The following is a 22,010-nucleotide window of genomic DNA, read 5'->3' as shown; positions in this document are numbered from 1 at the left end:
CTCCATCCCCAAGGCCCAGCACAAGGCAGCGTTCTTTGCATATTTGTTGAATTACTGAATTTAGCAAACATCTGTTATAAACTTCTTGTGTGTGTAACCTGCACTGGGAGGACAGACAGGGAGGGATCCACAGGTGGAGCATGGGTGTGGCTCCCTCCCTCCCTGCCACCCTCCAGTAGGTCTAGTGGAGGAGACAGCACACATCAAAACTCCAGGTGTAAGGAAGGTCACGGGAAGGCGGGGGCCAGGAGAAGAGCTGGAGGGGACTCCAGAACTCCTGGTTTCCCACCTCAGTGGCACTGAGGTGTGGCAGGACAAGGTCGGAGTGATCTCAGCAGCACGGTCTTCAAGGTTGATGTTCTGCATCAGCACAAGGAGCAAAGACAAAAACACTGAGCAGGTGCTTCCCCCCCCATGGACCCAGGCTTCACTGTCCTGGCCCAGTGATGCCCTATCAGGACGTTGGGCTTGAGGGCTCACAGAGACACCCAGGACCATCTGTGTAGAAGGCACCTGATTTCCGGAGGGCTTTGCAAATTAATTAGCTATTAGGGCCTGGACTAATGGCCACAGGCAGATTACCAAGGTGCCGCCATGCATGGGTTGAGGGTTGCTCAGTTAGGTACGAGGGTATAGTCTTCACCTTTATTGAAGTGAAAGTTTCCCCTACGTAAAAACTAGCTTTGCACACTTAAAGTTGTCTGGAGTCAGTTGTTATGTTTCCCCAGCTGGGGGGCGGCAGGTCTCCTAAGCCCGGCAGTAAGAATCCGACTCTCCAGCTTCAGGTCTCAGAGGGGCTCCAGGTTCTGGGATGTTAAGAGCCCCCAAGGTGATTTGGTGTCGTGTGGCAGTGGTGCGGTGTTGAAGCCCCACGCTGGGTCAGAGTTCACGGCGTGGTCCAGTACAAGCAGATTCCCAGTTCTGTTTCCAGGTTTTTCCCCACTTCTTTAAACATAAATGTCGCCAAGCTTGGAAGAAGAGAAAGGCGACCTTGGGAGCCAGCAAGGTTGTTAGGGGAGTCCAGCACTTACGGGGTGCAGGGCCTTGTGCTTGGTGCTGGTGTTGATGGGATTCTCACAACCAAAGGAGTTAAATTGTGTGACCTTGGAGAGTTGGTAGCAAGACAGACGTTTTCTGAGAGTGATGTTTTTGCCCCTTCTGTGGCTGCATGGGTGCTGACTCATTCATTCAGTCGCTTGTTCGGTGACTGTTTGTTGAGCGCCTTGTATGTGTTAGGCACTGCTCCTGGTACAGAGTTGGAAAAACGAACGAGTATTGTTGTAGAAGGGACCTGGGGGATGAGGACAGTGAGAGGGACTCTAGCCTCAGAAGGGCTTTTGAAGTGAGCCCAGAGTGATTTCGGTGTGAAGATCTAGAGGAAAAACCACAGGGTACAGGAAATGACAAGTGTGCAAAGATCTGGGGCTGGAGATGCTTGTGTTCAAGGAGCAGAGAGAAGGGAAAAGAACTAATATTTGGGGAATGCCAGGAAGAAACGTGGCTCTTGCTTATGTTACCCATTTGTTCTTCCCATCTGTATGTCTGGAGTTCACTTGAGGAAACAGGCTCCTAGGGTTTAACATACTTGCCCTTGTTCACACAGCTGATGAGGGACACCATCCTCATCCAAACTCGTGGGCTCTGGAAGCAGTGAGCTCACTGTCACTGTTGTTCTAGTCTCCCACTGGGACTTCCCACATGCCCCCCCTTCCCCACAAGGCTTCCCTCCCACCCTTTGCCAGCCCTGTGTCCTCAAATGAGACTCAGGGCCTGTTGTCCTCCTCCTCAAGCACCTGCCCAGACTCGGACCGACTTCATCCCTTTCGATGCATGTTGGTCTGTTGCCCACCCTCCTCACCACCCCCCACAACAACCTCAACACCCAAGGCCTCCATGCCCTACTCACCGACTCCTTTGCCACTGTGCCCTCCAGACAAGCCTCCCACCTCTTCGTCACATGCTGTGCCACTGCCCTTCCCCTGCCTGTGTGGACGCCTTCCCTCCTGTGTATTTGCCCCTTCACCCGGAACTGGTTGCTCCCTCTCTAGACACCCCATGGAGTTTCATCTGTGCCACAGGAGTAGCGCACATTGCCTACTGGAGTCAAGTTCAAGAGAGGGGTCAACAGACTTCGGGGCTGTGTGACCTTGCATGGTGTTCTGAGTCTCTCAGCCTAAATGAGGTGCTGACACTGCTCAGTCATGAGGATCCATGAAATGATGTGTATAAACCACCTGACACTGTGCAAGGCACCTGGGAGGGTCTGCAGAACGAATGCCTCCCTTTCCGTTCAGATCGGAGCGTAAGCTTGGGATGGCAGGAGTGTGTCAGACGCGCGACCACTGAGCTTAGCACAGAGCCTGGCCCCAAAGAGATGGTCCGTACCGATCTGTCGGGTAAAGGACTCAATGAAGGTTATGCCTTTTGAACAAAAAAAGTACATAAATTATGAATGTTGACTTTTCACCTTTGGGAAAGGCAATAAGCTAACAATGAAAACCATTTAGGGGACAGCAGCCCCAGTTGTTTCATTGGAGATAAGAGTTCATGTTTCTGGAACTGCCTTTAAAGTTGGATAAATAGTCCACGTGGATGAGCTGAATTCTCCAGGTGCAGGAGAACTTAAATGTGCATGTCCTCAGAATCCTTGTGTTTCTTGGGGAGGCTTCCTGGCACTGACAGTATTCTCAGGAAAAACAAAAAGACTCGGTGCTTTATGTGCACCGCCTCTGCCGTGAAGAGTTGCACAAATATGTTGATTCATTAGAGCTGTTCTCTTCTGTTGTTGCTCAACCTCAACCTGCTGCCCCTGCATCCGGGGACCTTACTGTTCTCAGCTCTGCAAGGTTGCTAAAGAGGTCAGTAGCTTTCCCAGAGGTTGGGAAGTCCTCTGAGCAGGGCCAAATTTCAGGTTTTTTGCAACTTTGTCTTCTTTACTAACTTCCCCTAATGCACTAATCTGCAAGCCTTTTTGTGTCCTAGAATCTAACTCAGGTACACATTTATTTAGGTGGATATTTATGCAGTTGCTCCCCTGGGCAGCTGTGAGGCTAAGCCGTGGGGGGGGCAAAGGTGGTGGTGACACACACCTGGCTTCCAGGAGCTCAGCCTGGGTCGAACAGGGGCCAGGAATGAGCCACGATGACAGGTAGCTTGTAGGGCCTCAGTGGTGAGAGGAATGGAAGGAAATGGCTGGTCATGCTGTAGTGGACCTAGGCTTGACCAAAGCTGGCATTCAAGGTTCATCTTGAACATGAGAGGACTCCACTAACGCTAGACATTCAAAGTGCGGGCCAGGATATTCTCTTTGCACCCTCTTGATATATTTTCATTATGGGAGGACTTCAGTTGCATCCTGTCTGGAGTGGGAAGTGACTTCAACGTCTGCCACTCATTGGTCAGCCTGCCTACCACCCTCTTTTTGCCCCTCTTGAATCCACTGGAGCAGGCTGATGAATCGGCCTCCTCAAATCAGTCCAGGCTCCATCCTTCTCCAGACTTCCCTGCCTTTCTTTGCTCTTGGATTTCTCACCATTGCAGGGATTCCTCGCCAGGCCCTCACTGCCCCAACCTGCCTTTCCAGGTACCTGCCGCTGTGGCCTGTTTGCTGGACAGACTCTGCTGGGTTTGGCCTCTGAATTTACCCTTGCTCTTCCACAGACCTGGGATGGATTCCCCCTTCTTAGGATCAGCCAGGATCAGAGATGAATCCATGGCCAGCTAGGGCGTCTTCCTTCCATCTGATGAGTCAGAGTCCGGCGGAAGGACTTTGTGCTCCCTTCAGCCATGCCCCGCCCCCGTCCCCTGTCCTCTGCCCAAAAGGGGGAAGCTCTTCAGTTGTCCAAATGGCCTGTGCCCCAGTCCTGGCTCATGTCACATGGCTTTAGGGGTGAGAATGAGTGGCAGAGGTGATATAATCTGCCTGCAACCAAGACTTTGCCAGGCTGACTTACAACTATCCCGGGGCAGGAGGTCTGCTGACCACTTTCACTCCTGTCAGCAGAGCAGAAACTGTGGGACTCTGGTGACCTCTTAGCTCAACTTTTTTCTTTAACCCACTGACAAAAGGGCCTCTTCTTGTTGTCTAGTGTAGCCCTCTCCAAACTTTTCATCATGTACCCAGACAGCAAAAACAGTAAGCATCCTTAATGTATTCATATTTAGTCATTAATTATACACATAGATGATTCTACTAATATGTACATTATAAATATAAAAATATTTTAAAAGGATAAATTATTTATAAGTAATGTTCTTCCTGCACTCCAATGGACTGTCGTGTGCACACCATTTGGGAGTCCACGACTCTAACAGAAACATAGGGGGAGAAACAGACATCATTTCTAAACAGAGATCTTAACAAGGAAGTTTGAGACATTCCATTTTATCTTCCCTTGGTGCTAATTTACAGTCCTTCTTCTGGGAAGGGCACAGAGATCCCTGTGAATTCTGCTTAAGGACAAAGGGTCAGAGTCTTCCCATGAGAAAGACTCCGTGCATGGCTTATGGTAGTGTTGGAAGGTGCCAGGCTCCGTGAAGGGAATTTCTTCAAGGGTGTCTCATGACACCACCCTTCCCTATCTCTCTACTGGTCTGACTTTCAAAAACTGTAAGTTCTAAGAAGGCAGGGAATGTATCTGTTTTGCCAGCGAGTGACAGCTAGCACTGGCACTTGGCAGGGCCGAGCAACCAGCGAATACCCACTGGAAGGAAGGAAGGGAAGGAAGGACAGAGAATGGAGAGTGGAGACTAAGGGAGCAAGTTAAAAAAAGAAAACTCCCCTCCTCGTAGAGTGCAAACTTCCTTGAGGCCTTAATCATTCTGGATTCCCTGTAGCATGAGGCACATAGGAGGAGCTCCCAGACGCTTATGGAATTATGCTGATAATAGACTAGCTCGCTGCGGCAGAGCCGGCTGTGTCCCAGGGAATGTGGAAACAGCGGCTGGACGCTTAGTGATAAGGCCTTTGCGATTAGCCTCCAGAGTCGGGCCTCTTAACTGCCCTGCCCTGGTGTCTTCGTCTCAGACACAATAGCACCAGCAAAACCTGCTCAGTCACCTCTCAGGTCTGTCACAGAATTATGATGGCTTTTATTAAAGTCCCCTCTAACACTCTCATTCTGTGATGCCTTAATGCTTCTGTGACATACACTTTTTTCTAATGACAAGATTATGTTGCTGTTATCAAAAGAAGAGAGCAAGCTCAAAACGGGCCGTGATGTAATTTAAAATGATGCCATCCAGTTCTAACCGACCGGATGGGTGTGAAATTACCCGTCAGCATCTATTTCAGTGCCCACTGAGCCACATCTAATTACACCTCGCCGCGTGGGGCAGCCGTGGAGGGAGAGCCTGGGATAGGGAGGCCTAGTTGCCATAGCAATGTCCTCAGCCAAAACAAAGTCCCAACCCCAAAAGCCTTTTGTTAGGCTGAAGACTATTTCATTATTTTTTATTTTAGTTTGAGTAGCAATGATATTATAAACAATAATAACTGACATTTATATAGTGCTTTACAAGTTGTAAAGTATTTTTCACATCCATTATTTCATTTAATTTTCACAAGAACTCTTTGAAATATGAATTGTTATTTTAAGAACTGCTACTACTATTTGTTGGAAATTTGACACATACAAGTGCTTTACATGTTATCTTATCAATTCATCTCAACAATAAGTGAGGTATTCTTCTTACCCTAATTTTACATTTGAGGCAACTGAGACACCGGGACTTTAAGTAGCTTTCCTAAGAACTCACAGCTGGTTAGAGGGGGTGCTGGACTTGAGCTTGGGCTGATGGACACCATGGCCTTGCTCTTGGTGCCACACTGTGTTATCGCATACCCATTTTACAGATGATAAAACTGACACCCAGAAAATGAAGCCAATTGCCATGTTGTCAGTTCAGGATTCAGTAAGTTTTCTCTAATCCAAAAGGTCATGCTCTGTCCATTTTTCCTACATCTCTTTAAAATAATAATAATGTATACTTATTTTCATTTGACACATTTGAAGGGGATAATGTTGGAAATGATGTGGAATGAACTCCAGGGGCTAAGCAGACACAGGGATTCAGATACATACCCAGTTAGTTCATAGAGATGCATCAAAAAGGTAGCAAGAGACCCCCCCTTCCCCCCCCCCCCCCGCCGCCGCCACGAGCAAAGTTTGAGGTAAGAATCTGCTTGAATTATGAGCCCAGGGGCTGTCAGGGCTGTCCTCATTCCAGGCCAGGGGCTGGCTCAGAATTCAAGATAAGGAAGGAAACAAGTGCTACAGTGAGAATGCTGAACCCATCTGAACATACCAGACCACGTCAGGGGCATTGGGGTGTGAGGCCCCAGGCTGGAAGAGACAGACGCCAAGGCAGGCAGGGCCAAGGATTCTGATTCAGCTGGTGGATAAACAGTTTGCCCTCAGGAACCCCAGAGGGAGTGTCCGCAGCCTTCTTGCTGGTCAGGACGTTGGGTCAGCATCCTAGATGTCCACTGACAGTGCAGGCTCCTCTCTCCCGTAACCTCGCCTGCCCCTGTCCCTTCCCCCGGCCACTGTGGCCATTGCGAGCTTCTTGAGTTTCAAACTTGATTCAGTCCCCCCCACTGAACTCCCCCAGTGGCTTCTCACTCACCCCTTTCTACATACACACGGAGGCAGGGTGTGGAGGCCTTGCCCAGACACCCGTGGGGGAGCCCTCCAAGGGGTCCCTCCCAGACAGTTCTTCAGTTTGGAATTAAAGGGGTAACAACGTGGTAACACGCAAAGGGCCAGCGCCAGCCTCCCCGTCCAGCCTTTAGTCACCTCCTTCTCAGATGGCCCCCTGCTCTGGGTGGCTTCCCACCTGTGTTCTCGGCCCCTGCGCTTTCTGCAGTGGTCACCCCAGACCCCCCGGCACCTTCTATGCCGTTTCCTCTCCTGTGCCCACCCGGCTGTCCCTACCCACCAGCATCTGAGAACGTTCCGCACACAGGACGGTGAGTCCTTTCTACAGGTCGGGAGCTGGCCAACGGCGTTTACTGGAGGAAGGATGGAGGGAGGAAGAAACTACAGGAGGAAGGACATGGAGAGAGGGAGGCAGTCTGGGGTGCCTGGAAGGGAAACAGGGAGGGAGACTTTGCCTCCCCCGGACAGGCCCGGCTGACCAGCCGTCCTCCTGGGCCACCGGGTCCCTGGAACAAAGCTACGGGAGTAAATGACTAGAAGGAAACAGTGAGGCTCTTTTACAAGTTATAATCATGGAATTATTTTTAAAAGGAAACATATGCCCATGTGTATGTATGAAGTGCTCATTGAGAAGGGGGTGGGGGGGCGGCCTCAGGAGCTTGCATTTAAATTCCCTTTGAAAGAAGAAGGCAGCCATCACCTCGGCTATCACTCATGGTGTCACTTTTAATGTGTGACACCTTTGCCTGGGAAATCAGTAATTTTCAAGTGCCAAGCATTTAAATGGCTTCTGACAGCCAGAAGGTGATGGAGGCAATTAGACTTCATGTTTGTGACAGATGGAAAAAGGCATTTTGTCAAGTCTGCAAGACCTGGAGGGAAACATGACAGGTGCATGCTCTGAGCTAAAGGGGCAAAGCCAAGGCCCGGTTCTCTCCAATTCCAAGCTGAAGAAGTTCCTGGGAGGGACCCCTTTGAAGGCTCCCCACCCCCCGGGTGTCTGGGCAAGGCCTGCACACCCTGCCTCCGTGGGCAAGGGGGCAATGACACAGCTTAACCACATGCACAGCCATGTTTTCCAAAGCTGTCTGGAGAAGGGAGGCTGGGTGCAGATTCTGCTTGGCATATGGAGGCTGGTAATATGGTGGGTTTGGACACACATAACCTGAATCAAACTCCCCAGCAGTGGGTTATTTGGGGCAAGTACCTTATCTTCTCTGAGCCTCTGTAACTCTTGAGTAAAAGGGGCACAGTCATCTCTCCCTGCTTCAGAAGTTTAGTGAGCACAAATTGAGAACAGCATGTAAGCATGTAAAGTGCTTAGAACGCTGCTTTCTGGTACCTTCTTTCTCTTTCCTCTATGTGTAGACACAGTGTTAGGCAATTTAAGTTTGCAAATATAAAAATACACCAGAGTACAATCTTTCTGAAAGGCAGTTGGCAGTATATTGTTTAAAAAACGTTTAAAACCATAAATATCTGTAGAATTCAAGGTGGGACTCCTGGACCTTGGGTTAGACAAGGGTTTCTTAGGTATGACAACAAAAGCCCAAGCAGCAAAAGAAAAAATAGATACATTGGACTTCATCAAAATTAAAAACTTCTGTGCTACAAAAGATTCATCAAGAAAGTGAAGACAACCTGCAGAATGGGAGAAAATATTTGCAAATCATGTATCTGATAAGGGACTTGTATCAAGAAAATATAAAGAACACTAACAACTCAATAACAAAAAGGCAAATAACTCAATTTAAAAAATGTACAAAGGAGCTGAATGGATGTTTCTCCAAATAAGAAATGTACAAATCGGCCCACAAGCACATGAAAAGATTCTCGACATCATTAGTCATTAGGGAAATGCAAATCAAAACCACAATAAGATACCACCTCACACCTACTAGAACAGCTATAATAATAATAATAATAATAATAATAATAAAACCAAAACAGATGATAACAAGTATTGCTGAAGATGTGAAGAAATAGGAACATTCATGCATTGCTGGTGGGAATATAAAATAATTCAGCCACTTTGGAAAACAGTTCGGCAACTTTTCAAAAGATTACGCATAGAGTTGCCATATGATCTAGCAGTTCCACTCCTAGGTATACATCCAAGAGAAATGAAGACATACATCCATACAAGGATTTGAACATGAACTTTCATAGCAGCATCATTTGTAATTGTCAAAAAATAGAAACAACCCAAACACTCATCAGCAGATGAATAGATAAGCAAAATATGGTTTATTTATATAACGGACGGTAATTCATCAGTAAAGAGGAATGAAGTGCTACTGCACTCTATAACATGGTTGAAGTGAAAGAAGCCAGGCACAAAAGGCCACGTATTATATGATTCCATTTATATGAAGTGTCCAAAATAGGCAAATCTATAGAGACAGAAAGTAGATTAGTGATTGCCTGGGGCTGGCAGTGAGGGTTGAAAATGGGAATGCCTGCTAATGGGCACAGCGTTTCTTCATGGGATAATGAAAATGTTCTAAAATTAGATTGTGATGGTTGCACAACTCTGTGAATATAACTAAGGACGATTGAATTATATGATGTGTGAATTATATCTCAGTAACACCGTTTTTAAAAAGTTAGCTATAGATGCCAAGAAACATGGCTTAAAATATTACATAAATGTTCATCATATATGAGATATAAAAATTCTCCTTTAATAAAAATTTTCACATGATATCTATTTAATGGGAAACCACTAAAATGTTATGTAAACAGTCCATTCAATAAATTTTTATTATCTTTCAGAAAAGAATTATACTTTTTGACCGAAAAATTCCTTTGTATAAGGAAATCATGGATATGTGAATAGATTTAGCTATAAAGATGTACATTACAGTGTTGTCTGTAACATCATAAAACTGGAAACAATAATAGCTATCATTTATTAAAAGGTTACAACTTGTAATTTCACTATACTGTTATGTGAAAACCTTCCCATTTCGTCAGTATGTGCTATGGGAAGCTATCAAACTATTACAGTCCTTCTTACAGAGGAAGAAAGTCCCAAATCAGATAGCCACGGATCAGAGCTGGGATCAGGGTGATCATACTTCATGGCCTGCAGGCACTCCTAACTTCTCTCTGACTCTCGCTCTAATAGCCTAAATACCTAAATTTAAGTAGCGTGCTGGCATTAAAAACAATCTTGTGAATGAATAGGTAACAGCACAGAATGATATTCACGATGGACTATTAGGTGAAAAAGGTTAAAAAACAATATGCTCTTTTTATTTCCTACTTATAAATATGTAAATAAATATATATATACACACACACATAAATATATCTACATACACACACACTCATATGGAAGAGACATGCTGGAGGCTAACAATATTTAAAAGTGGTTCTCTTTGGGAAGATTATGTGTAATTTTAATTTTCTTTGTTTTGCTCACCTGTATTTTCTACCTTAGATTTTTGTATTACTATTTTTGCTTTAAAAATTGTGAAAGGTTTTACTTTTAACTAAACTAAGGTAATGCCTGTGGATGTAGGGCAATGGGGATTGCACATGGGCCAGTCTGTGAAGACAGCTTGTTGGGACCTCTCCTCTCAGCCAGCACCACCTCCTTCCCCTCTCGGGGCTCTCACTTCTGCCGCATCTCTCATTTTCCCTGTAAAGTGTCCCTCAATAGACTTGGCCATGCCGCTTATCCTCTGATCCGCTTACATGGTAAGCGATAATGACTGCTTTCCTCTTGACATGAATCAGTGGTATTTTAGTGTGGAGTTCATCTTTTAAGTGTAATTTAAATTTTTCCTAATTAAAAATTTAATATTAATTCATGGGAGAAAAGTTATAATATTCTGAAAAGTATAAAAAGCCAATGGTCATGCTTGAAGGTGCTGACTCAGGGAGGTGAGGGGTGGGGGGAGGGGATGGAGGTATGACTACATGGTGAGTGCCAGGCGCACTGTCTGGGGAATGGACACGCTTGAAGCTCAGACTCGGGGGGATGGGCGGGACATGGGCAATATATATAACCTGAACTTTTGTACCCCCATAATAAGCTAAAATAAAAAAAAAGCCAATAGAATGCCCTCATCATTCCCTCACCTTGAATTGCTCGAGGGCTCTGGGAGTGGTCCAGTCAGACTGTCCAGAGGAACCTGGTGGGGAGGTGCGGTGGGGCCAGGACGCCCAAGACTCTCACTTGACCTCCACCAGGTGGCATGGATGCGTGGGAAGCCACTTTGGGGTCAGAAAACGCGGGTCTTAACCTGTTTCACCTGGAGTTAGCAAGTTCTTAAATGTATTAACCACTCTTTCCTGAGTTTACCCAAATTCTTCTTGGAATGAAGTGGGGCATGCACAAAAGAAGGATTAAATAAGCAGTGTATTTGTGTTTTAAGTAGTACTGGTTCTTCCTACTTGCTAGGATGGTGGTGGGTATTTACATGAGATGATATAAGTGAGAGCTCTGTCTTAAGCAGAACGCAGTGCAGTTGTAAATGCATATCGAAGTGGCCTGGCATGGATTCTGCTTTGTGTCAGGGAGGCCTTTCTAGTTTACAGACACGAAAAGTCACCTTTTGAGCCCTTATGGGACACTGCCTTCCACTGGGCACTCCTGCCGTGGGAGAAGCCAGATTCCCCTCCCCACCACTGTCCTGGCCAGCCTGCAAGGACTTTGGTAATGAGTTACCATCTGCCAGCCACTCATGGGGGCGTGGAAAATAAGGGTCTGTGGTGTGTTTCGTGGTTGCTGTTTTCGGTGGTAGGTGGTACTGTGTAGAGGACGCAGCAAAAGCTTCATAATCCTGGCTCTGATACTGATCAGTTCCAAGACCTTGGACAAATTACCCTACTTACTCTGGGCCTTAGTCTCTGCATCTGTAAAATGAGGATAATAATTCCTAGAGGGTTCTTGTGGGGATCACAGGAGAAAATGTGAATAAATGACCTGGCTCTTAAAGGTTCCTAATAAATGTCTAATTATTTTCTGCTTCTCTTTAAGTAAACACACACACACACACACAAGCACACATTTACATACATAAAAGAGTAGTTTTCAGTACGCATCCTTCAAATCTTCCATGCCAGATACTCTCCTAGGTCAGGACTAGTCCCCGCACACTATGCTAATGCCTTTTAAGAAGGCAAGAGGGAAACCTCATTCTGATATTTGACAGTCATGGAGCAAGGCCTAAGCTGCACTATTGCCTTTCTCCTCCAAGTTCTGTGGGCTTTCACCGGGTAAAGCCAAGAACGGCTGATTCCTAAGAAGAAGAAAGGAAAGTAGACTCTTATGCCCTAAGACTAGGGTTTCAAGATGAAAGTTGTGTTAATTATCATTTCTCTGCTGGAAGTTTTGCCAAAACTGAAGTGCAACAAATTAGAGTAAAACTCAAGCTTTTCGGGGTCAAGAAAAGATGACTTCAGTGTAGAAAACACTCAAGAGAATATGAATATGAACTTGGATGTTTGGCAGTTGAAGAAAAAAGTCTGTCTTTAGTTTCCAGAGTTCTCTCTTTGAGCTGTCCTGGCCACTCAGTAGCATGCCCCAGTTCAACTGGTCCACGGTGCTTCAGGCTTGGACACATTCCCAGGAGAGGATTAGTGTGGGGCAGGGACGTGGTGCTGTGGCTCATGCCCTTCTCCCTTTATCCTTAGATCACACAAGTCACTGCTGGACTCCCTGCCCCAGACGCTGTCCTCCCTGGCTCATTCATCCCACACTTACCTGGTCGAGTCACTGTTCCCGTAATTCACTCCAGTTCAGTTCCGTTCCACACATAGTTCCTAAAGCCCACTGTGCACCGAGCTTTGCACAGAACTCTGGGGTAAAGGAATAATGTCCCCACAACTCCTGCCAACAGGAGCTCATATTCAGGAGGCATCAATGCTCAGTCCTTACTGAGGGCCTACTGAGTGCTATGAACCAACTTCAGCACTGAGGATGCAAAGACAAACGACCCAGTGCCTGTCCCAAATACTTCTCGTAATACCCTGTTCAAAGCTATTCCTGACTCCCATTGCCTGTAGGACACCCGCCTGCTTCCCAGCGTCAGCACCATTTAAATCGCATCTCTTGCTTAGTCTGGGGTTTAACATCCTCTAAACTCTACTCCTCACCACCCTCTATGCAATTTCTCTCTTCATTCAGGAGCAGTCATTGGTCCATCCATTCATCCTTTCACACCCTCACTCACACAGTCATTTGCTCACTCACACGACACATAATTTTTTGTGTTCCAGGCCCTGTTCTGGGGATGCTGGGACACATAGGACCCAGCTCCTACCTACAGCTCCTTTGAGTAACCGGATCTCTGACTCCCTGTTGTCCCTGCCCACTCCTCCAGGAGGGGTCACCCACTCGATTCTTCTTCCCATTCATTTCCTCCCATCCGAGTCCACTCAAGTCCTACTGCTGCTCTGCACTTCCTCTGGGCCGTCCTCATGCCCAGAAATCCCTCGCTCCTCTGAGTTCCCAAAGCACAAGGGCTCTTGACTCTCTCCTGACCCTGAGAATAGAGAGCCTCATTTTGAGGTCACTGGTATGTGTGTCTTGCTGGACACAGTCTGCATTTTCAAAAAGCATCTACCTAGCTGGAGCTTGGGACTTCTTCTTCTTTGTGACCCATTTTGCCTGGAATAAAACAGACTCAAAATAAATACAGGGTTGCCAACTCTCAGATGTTGGTACTTGGTAATGGATTTTGGCACATCCGGTAAACCAGCTAGAGGTGCTTACGTTTCTAGAGCCCAGTGGTCTGGTCAGGGCTTGGGAGTCACACGTCTGATTTCTCCCAGAAGAAGTGAAGAGAATCCCTGAGTGGGGAGTTGGAACCTCTGGATTCAGGTTCTGTTCAGCAGAGAATTTCTCCCTAAAAAGACATAGTCTTCTCTGCCTGATCCTAACTTCATAGTGGTGTGGCAGGAACTAAATCATGAATAGTGGGCAAGTGTCTTCGCCTCAGCCCTGGAGTTTTGTCACCTCTAAAGTTGAGATGACTCTGTGTGAGTCTGGGTTTCTCTGGGTGTGTGCATGTATGCGTGTATGTGTCTCTGTGACTGCGTGTGTTTCTGTGTGTCTGTGTGTCTGGCTCTCCGTGACTGTGTGTGTCCCCGTCTGTGACCGTGTCTGTGACCCTTGGCTAGGCACAGTCCTCGGCTCCGGGCTGACTGCAGTGGCTAACTGAGGTCAAGGCTCCTTACCGTGTTCAGAGCTCTAGGATGAAGAAGCAGTGATCAGCAATTGTGGTTTTGGCCTGCACTATTTTTAAAGTTAAAAAAACAACCACTAGCGGAAACTCATTGCCACTTAATAGCTAGGTCAGATTTAGATAATGCTGGCGCCCAGGGCCGCGGCCCTGCTGGCATGACTGGGCGGACTGAGGAGGCCCGATCCTGCCAAACCCCACGGGGTCCCGTGAGACGCGCTGCGCTAACAGCAGTGCAGCCACCACTCTCGCTACACCGAGGATCCTGCCGTCTTCATCTGCGAGGCCTTGTGCACCCTTGCGATGACCCTGTACAGTGTGGATTATTGTTGCCATTCACAGAGGGTCACATGCCCAGGCTCACTTCATCGGGGAGTCACAGAGCTGGGGCTGAACCAGTCCTTCTGCCTCGAGCCCCTGCCCTCTGCAGGACTCTGCACAGCACTTGCCCCCACCCAGTTCCTTATCTGTAATCAGTGCTTTCAAGTGAGGGCTGGGCCAGCCGTTGGTCTGCTTAACCACTGATTTTCCATGGGGAAAGAGGCTTCTTTCAGAAAGATCGATTGCAACGAAATACTTTAAGAGAGAGGAAAGTATAAGCCACCCTGCAATATCAGTGTCACCCACGCCTTTAACCACTTCCTCACCGTGTCAAGAACACAGGCTTTTTATAGCTGAAGAAAATGTTGAAAACATCAGGGACCCATATTAAAGTTCACGTCCCACCCTGGCAGTCCTACAGTTGGCTGTTCAGAACACGGGGCTTTGACCTTGGGTATCTCAAGTGTGTGTGTATGTGTGTGTTTTCTGCTAAGAAAAAATACATCCGGTGGTTCTCAGAAAAGCTTCCCCCCCTCACTGCTGGAAAAAATAAGCCAGAGGGCACAGGAACCCAACGACAGCACTAAATCATCTGGCCCCTGCACGTTGCCCCGTCACTGCATGTCAGGCCACAGACAGGCTAGGTATTTCACGCTTTTGCTGCTTATTCTCAGAGGAGCCTGGGGGTTGGGATTCTCCCTCTTTTATAGACACTGGAGCTCAGAGTGAGCCATGGGCTGGTGATCGCACAGCTCAGAAGCCTTACTTTGTGCAACTGGCAGCGACCCAGTCAGTACCAGGAGACTCTGAGTTGATCCGAGTGCGTTAAGGACAGAAAACCGTGCAGTCCACCCAGCCCAGTGCGGGCTCTGTGGACCAGGCTACGGGGCCTGCTCTAAGCAGCTCAGAGCCTTTGGAAAGGGCTCCTTGGACACCAGGTCACACAGTGGCTGTGTCTAGGATACCCCAGCTCCACACCCATGTGCTTTCCTCTCCCATGGCCAAGCTTCCGACTGCCCAACCTTGCCCCTGACTCTGGCCATATGGTCCCTCCGTGGGCCTGACAGCTAAACAGAGATAATAGTAGTGATAGTGCCACCACCTTTCATCAAGAACCTGCCAAGTGTATGAAAGATCCACTTCATGGTGGCTGAGCGCTTGGTCACCGGATTCAGACCCTGGCTCTGCCTCTTCCGAGCCCTGTGATCTTGGACAAACCATTCTCCTCTGTGCCTCATCTGTAAAGTGGGACGATGGCATCATCTGCCCTGCAGGGTGGTTGGAGGCTTAGGTAAGTTAATATCTGTGCAATGCTGAGAAGAGGCCTGGCACAGAGAAAGCTGCCCCCAGGGTGGCCTGTGATTATTAGGTGTCTCACTCCCAGGGGAGCCCCACTGTGTCCAAGTTGCCGAGGAGGAAAAGGTGTTAATTGACTCTCTGAAGTTGTCCCTGTGGAGTTGGAAGCCAGGTCTGGGGGCTGAGAGCTTCTCCCTATGCTGCCTTTAGCTGCCTCTGACTACATTTAGCATCTTGGATTTGGGGTCCCCGTCCTGGTCCTCCCCAGTGGCCTTCGGGCTTCTGTCCACGCTGTGCCGCCCCCGCTCTCAGGCCTGCCCACAGCACAGCCCATTCTCACTGCGACACCCACGCTTTGCCCGTGAGGCTTCCATCCTGACTCTGAAGCGCAAAGCCCGCCGGCACCTTCCACGAGCAGTGCTTAACAGCATCCCGTGTGCCAGGATGTGTGTCCAGTGTCCCTCAGCCTCCCAGCCGGGCCCCTGGGAGAGTGGGTCTCCTCCCATCTGGGCATCTATTGTCTCTTTCACACAGCGGGTCGCGGCCCCAGTGACAGGGGCAGGCGTGGGTACCTCACGTCTGGGTTGCAGGTCCTGTCAGGGCCCAGGGACAGCAGCACGACTCCAGTACACCAGTGTTGTGTCCGGGGAAACAGCTCCGCATGTCTGGTATTTTTAGGTTCCGATTTAGTTAGCTCAGGGTAGGGCCTAGAATTGAGACAAAGATACCCCGTGGAGTCGGCCAGGCCAGCGCTGTCTTACAGCAGAGTAAGAGCAACCAGTTCAGCTCAAGGATGCACCACCTTGTTCCCGATATAAAAACTCAATCCCATATACAGAGTCCCGGCTCTGACACTCACCAGCTGTGTGACCTTGGGAAAGAGATTGAACCTCTCTGTGCCTCAATTTCTTCCTCTTTAAGATAAGGAGGTAAAGGACAGCTACATCCTAGGGTTGTGGAGATTTAAAGAGTTAATATGTGCTGAGTGCTCAGGACTATGGGCCCAAAACTTAGTGAGTACTCAATAAATGTTAGTTGTCATTATTATTTTTTGTTGTTGTTGTTAAGCTCCTAGGTCCTGGTACATATTAGGAACTTGATAAATGAGAATTCTCTCTTTCCTTTCTGAGCCTTAGTTGGCTTGTCTGTGAAGCGAGGCAATAATTGTACCCACCTCATGTTGTTGCTGTGAAGATTACACGAGACGTAGCAGACCAAGTTCCTGGTAGGATGGGAACCTGGCCGGTGGTGGTAGGTGGTCCATAAGTAACAGTACTCTCAAGCCCAGCTTCCCCTCGTTACAGACGAGGGGCCTGTGGCCCAGCAAAGTGACTGATTCAAGGTCAGGCAGCTTGTTCATCATAGAAGTTAGAGCCCTTCACTCTCCACCGGGGTCCTGCGGCCGAACGTGCTCTGGAGCCCAGCTGTCTGCAAGCACAGGCTGGCTCTGCCTCTTACAAGACCTTTGACCTTGGTCAAGTTACTTCGTTCCCCTATTTCTTTATGGCTGTGTTTGTAAAATGGAACAATAACAGCAACTAACCCACACAGTTGCCGTGAGGATCAGATGAGCTAAAACTGGGGACGCTCTTGATTTAATCTAAGCCCCGGATCCACAGTCGTTCCTCTGACCACCATCAGTCACAGCAGCACCAGTCACGGCAGTGGCACGAGTGCCACCACCGCCATCACCCCGTGTTGTCCCTGATTCGTCAGGGCAGCCAGTCTCTGAGCTGAGGTGGGGTGACCCGCAGAGGAATACCCTGGAATCCTGCACTGGCCAAGACCCTACCCAGCTCCTCCGTCCCACCCGGGCAGAGGACCCGATCACACCAGTGGTCCAGGCAGAGACTGGCTCCCTGGCACCCGGCTCCCACCAGTTACGCACGTTCTTAGAAAGGCCGTGCCCAGCAGCCTGTCATTTTGACAGAGGTTACACTGACTTTGAGGGAACAATTTACACTCACAGTAACGGTGTTTTCATTGCCTTCTAGGTGGGCATCTATTTTAAAGTCAACTCTATTTTAATTGAGCCAAGAAAGCTTGCTGTTTATGGAGCCCCCAGGAGGTGGTGGTGGGATGTGGTCCCACCTTTGCAGAGTTGTCTTCCCAGAGGGCTTTCCTAGTCTTTATCCCTGTTCAAAACCCATTGGCTCTTTGCCTCCACATGCACTTCCACTGCACGGCCAAGACCGAAGACCACCTTGCCTGGTGCCCTCACTGCACAAGTGGGCAGACGCCTAGGGAGAGGGACAGCTGTTCCAGATCACGCAGCTGACATGCTGTGGACCAGGCCTGGCCTCTCCACACGTGCACATCCCCTGGGACCTCCAGGTGTGGAGGAAGGATGTGAGCTCTGACGTGGCCTTGGGGTCTCTGGGCTGAGCAGGGGCAGGAGATGATCCAGGCTTGACCTGCTCTCTCTTCCAGGGAGGCTCTGCGCTCTCACCGGCCGCCGTCATCAGTCCAGAGAGGGCCCAGCAGCAGACAGCTGCTTTGGCAGAGGAGGTTGGTTGTCTCACCTCGTCCAGCCAAGAAGTGGTGTCCTGCCTGCGCCAGAAGCCCGCCAACCTCCTCAATGACGCCCAGACCAAGGTGGGCACTTGTGTGCAGGTTGGGGAGGGGCATTCTCTGGTCTTTTACAAATGGAAAACCAAGGCCTAGAAAGTCGACGTGACCCACCCAAGCCACACAGCAGGTTGAGGGGCAGGTGGAGATAGAATGCATATTCCCTGACCCCCAGTGCCGTGCCTGGGCAGCAGTCCGAGATGGACCAAGCATGGGCACTGAAGGGAGGCAGGCCTCTCTGCAGCTCGGGTTTCTTATCTATAACATGGGCATAGTGATGCAGACCTTAGACAGTAGGAGGATAAAATGAAGTAGCAGAGGTTAAGGGGCCTGTCCCATGCCACATGGCTTCATAGACGGGCAATAGCCTGGGGCCACATCACTCCCTTAGGACAGCTGTGTGCTCCCTTTCTAGCTACAAAAAGCCTGCTCAAGGCCCAGGTCTCTGGCTGGCCCTGACATTAATGAAGGGGACACTAGCAGCAATAAGTGTTTTCATCTCAACTCACGGCTCCATCTCCTCAGCAATGAGTTGGGACTCACAGCCTTGAGTGGGTCTTATCCTCAACTCCCCAAAATCTGGGCTAATCTGATCATGACTGAAGCTGATGAATTTCACCTGTCAGAGCCAACACCTCTTCTTCCAGCACTGTATCCCCTGCCTCCCCTGCCTTATCCACCCACCTGCAGGCTCAGGCACACCCCCTCCTCCCTGTGGATCTGTGGTTACCTTGGCAGGGAGGCTTTGGGGTGCTCCCCTGGGGCCACCATCACTGCGTGTGAGCTTTGCCTTGCAGCCCCCGACAATGCTGTGTGGTGTTCTCCTGCCCGTCATTCTGGTCATTTTACTCTTGTTTGCCCAAGAGCCCCAGATAGACAAGAGCACTGGCGTTCACTGTGGTTAAGACCTGATTAAGCAAAGCGATGCCGCTGGTTATCCCAGTACCATTTTTGCCTCTGATGCAGCTCCTGGCTGTGAGTGGCCCTTTCCACTATTGGGGTCCTGTGGTCGATGGCCAGTACCTCCGAGAGGCTCCAGCCAGAGCGCTGCAGAGATCCCCACGGGCGAAGGTCGATCTGCTCATTGGGAGCTCTCAGGACGACGGGCTCATCAACAGAGCGAAGGCAGTGAAGGTGGGTGGGGCGTGGCCTGGCGGCTCTGCGCTGCCCTGTCTGACTTGGTCAAGAGTCACTGACTAACTTGCTTGTTTACAAAACAACTGGTGAAAAACTACTATGTGCAAAGGCTGTATGAGTTTGGGAAAAGGCAATGGGGGGAGAGGGAGTTCAGAAATCAGAAGACCCTTGCAGGATAATGAGCAACACATATACATTCACAAATGACAGTTGTGAATGAATCACTGTAGAATCATTGAGCTGGAGCTGATCCAGGGGCTCTGCAGCTTCAGGGCTCCAAGTCGGAACACCCAGGTTATGGGCTGTTAACACCCCTGAGCCACAAAGCGTGCTTGTCCTGCTGAGAACCGAGGTTAAGAGGCAGGTGGTTGCGGGGACTCTTGTGAGAACGTTACCCTTTCCTGACCCTGAAAGGGAAACCCAAACACCAGCCTTCCGAGTTGGTTTCTTACCCGAGAAAGCTCATACAATGCACCTGGCACCCACACAGCTTTGTGCAGCTTGCTGGAGGCACAGCAAAGTGGGAGTGAGCTGTGAGGTCTTTTATCTGCCTGAACACACAGTTGCTGCTCTGACCAGGAGCCGTTCACTAGGATGAGGCTAAGCCTGCAAGAGGCTCAGCACACTTTCCTCCGCCCCACCCACTGGACAAGCAGCTCTTGGCCAAAGCCCTTTAGGTAGTCACATCTGGGGTGGGGTCCCCGTGTGCATGTCACACAGGGAAAGGACAACTCTGGATGTGGGAAAAATCCACTCTCCCTACATGTACCAACACGGCTCTCTGTTGGCTCTATTGAATATAAGACAGTATTACTGGAATTTCAAAAAACAAATCATTAATGCAACCAAACAGGGTCCTACATTTCTTTGCATTATTCTATTTCCTTTGGGTGATATATCTCACTTTAGAGACTCCATTTTACAGCAATAAAAACTCTAGTTTTACATGACATATGTACAAGGGTATTTATCACAGCATTAATTACTGTGGCAAAAAATTGGAAGCAACTCAAATGTCCATTAACAGGGAAATGGTTGACTAAATTAAGCTACGCACAAACTATTAAGCATTATGCAGATGTTAAAAAGAATGAACTAGATATATCTCTATTGGCCTGAGGGATGCCTGTGATATGTTGATAAATGAAAAAAAAGATGTAGAAGAATGTGAAATTAAGATAGCATTTATATTTTAAAAAACAATATGTATGTATCTGTATATATAAAAAGGTGTTTATTTTTGTGTGTTTCTACATGAAAGGATAATGGTATGGGAAGATATACAACAAGCAATTGACATTGGTTACCTCAGGAGGTGTGGAGATGTGAGAAAGAATAGTATGAATTAATTACTAGTCTTGCTATCTATACATATATAATATGTTATGTATTATATATGTACATTTATTTGTGTGTATATATATTTTATATATATATATTATATGTGTGTGTGTATGTGTATAGTGAGGAGAGAGAGAGGCAGAAGCAGGGCTGGTGTGGCCCAAATAAGGTTGATTTCTGGAGGTTCCCATCTGGAAGGTGAGGTAGCACGTAGGCAGTGGCAGAGGGTCCTTTCCAGGGCCCCGTGTGTAAGTGTGTTGGAGGGGGTGGGCTAGAGTAGAGCTTAGTCACTCTTAGCTTCCATCTGGTTGACTCACGACCATGGAGAAATACCTTTTGCACCGGATCCAGCTCAGCGTTTTTCTGCCGAGCACCAGTATACAATATAGCCCTTAGCCCAAGGGGCTGCAACTTTATTCTTGGACCAGACCACGATTCAGGAGGTGCTGAAAAGATGCCAGTCCTCCACTAGCCCCCGAGTTTTCTTCTCTAAAGTAGAAGTCTTCGAGTTGTTTTTGGTCAAGCCCCTCATCAGTTAAGAGATAGCATAATCATTTAAGTGTAAATTATATACCTGTTATATTCCTGCACTAATAAGGCTGTTTATATTATAAAACATTTATACAAGCAAAATATGTTAAAGTATGAGAAAGAAACGCAAATCCTAATATTAGTATCCTCTTGCTGCCCCTAAACACACTCCACTCTGGAGCCGGTTCTCTGAAGCGTGGGCAAGGTGGGAGTGAGCTGGCCATCGGTCCCGGACCCTTTTGGGCAGCTCCTCGTTCAACATTGTCCTGCAAGGGAGGATGTGCACTCTTTATGCAGAAGATACTGTGTCCTCACAGCTCTGCTTCTTTGGACCATGTGCTGAAAACTTATCCCAGCCATCTCTGACTTTTAAAAGACAGAAAGGTCTATTTTTATATTCCCAGGAGCCTTGGGATCACCCTAGACAGGGCCAGTGGGGGTGGGGAGGGAGGAGCCCTTGCTGGCTGTTCCCAAGCCCCTCCTGCCACAGTGAGAATGCCATCCATCAGGGGAGGTGAGGGGTGGGTTTCTCACTGGCAGATCTGGGGCTGTGGTGGTCCAGAGGGCAGCCCAGGTTTGCACTCTCTGATTCTGCCAGCCCACTGTGAGAGGGTTGCCGGGGCATGTAGCTGCCTTCGATTTCCTGGTTCAGCACTGCCTTAATGGTGTCTTTGGGGGTTCCTAACTCAGTCATGAATTTCTCAGCCACTCCAGCCTGAGCTCGAATCTAGAGGACTGGGATCCCTACGCAAGGATGCATTTCAGTTTCTCTCTATCGATGAGTTTCTCTCTCTCTAAGGTTTTTAAGGAGAAGTTTCCATTGCCCACTTGCAAAGAAAGATGGGCCCACCAATAGGAGGCTCACTGCCCAAACCAGGCCTGGCTGGGAAAGCACACACTCAAGCCCGGGACCCTGGGATAGAGAGACTCCCCCAAGGGTAAGGCAGAGCAGTTCCCAGCC

The 22,010-nt window shown here is 48.5% G+C and overlaps 2 protein-coding genes across 2 annotated transcripts in view; one reads left to right on the top strand and one right to left on the bottom strand.

The window, feature by feature from the left end:
• Positions 1–22,010, top strand: part of TG (thyroglobulin) — a 244,685-nt gene that overhangs the window by 188,647 nt on the left and 34,028 nt on the right. Inside the window, exons 42-43 of the mRNA XM_045561428.1 lie at positions 17,903–18,067; positions 19,007–19,174. Coding sequence (XP_045417384.1) covers positions 17,903–18,067; positions 19,007–19,174 — 333 coding nt within the window. The remainder of the gene's footprint in view (positions 1–17,902; positions 18,068–19,006; positions 19,175–22,010) is intronic.
• Positions 1–22,010, bottom strand: part of SLA (Src like adaptor) — a 64,018-nt gene that overhangs the window by 38,238 nt on the left and 3,770 nt on the right. The gene's annotated exons all lie outside the window — the stretch shown is intronic.

Source organism: Lemur catta, chromosome 9 (genome assembly GCF_020740605.2).
Source record: "Lemur catta isolate mLemCat1 chromosome 9, mLemCat1.pri, whole genome shotgun sequence".
NCBI classification, from domain to species: Eukaryota; Metazoa; Chordata; class Mammalia; order Primates; family Lemuridae; genus Lemur; species Lemur catta.
The sequence above is the reverse complement of the archived record's forward strand: the minus strand, read 5'-3'. Positions and strand labels throughout refer to the sequence as shown.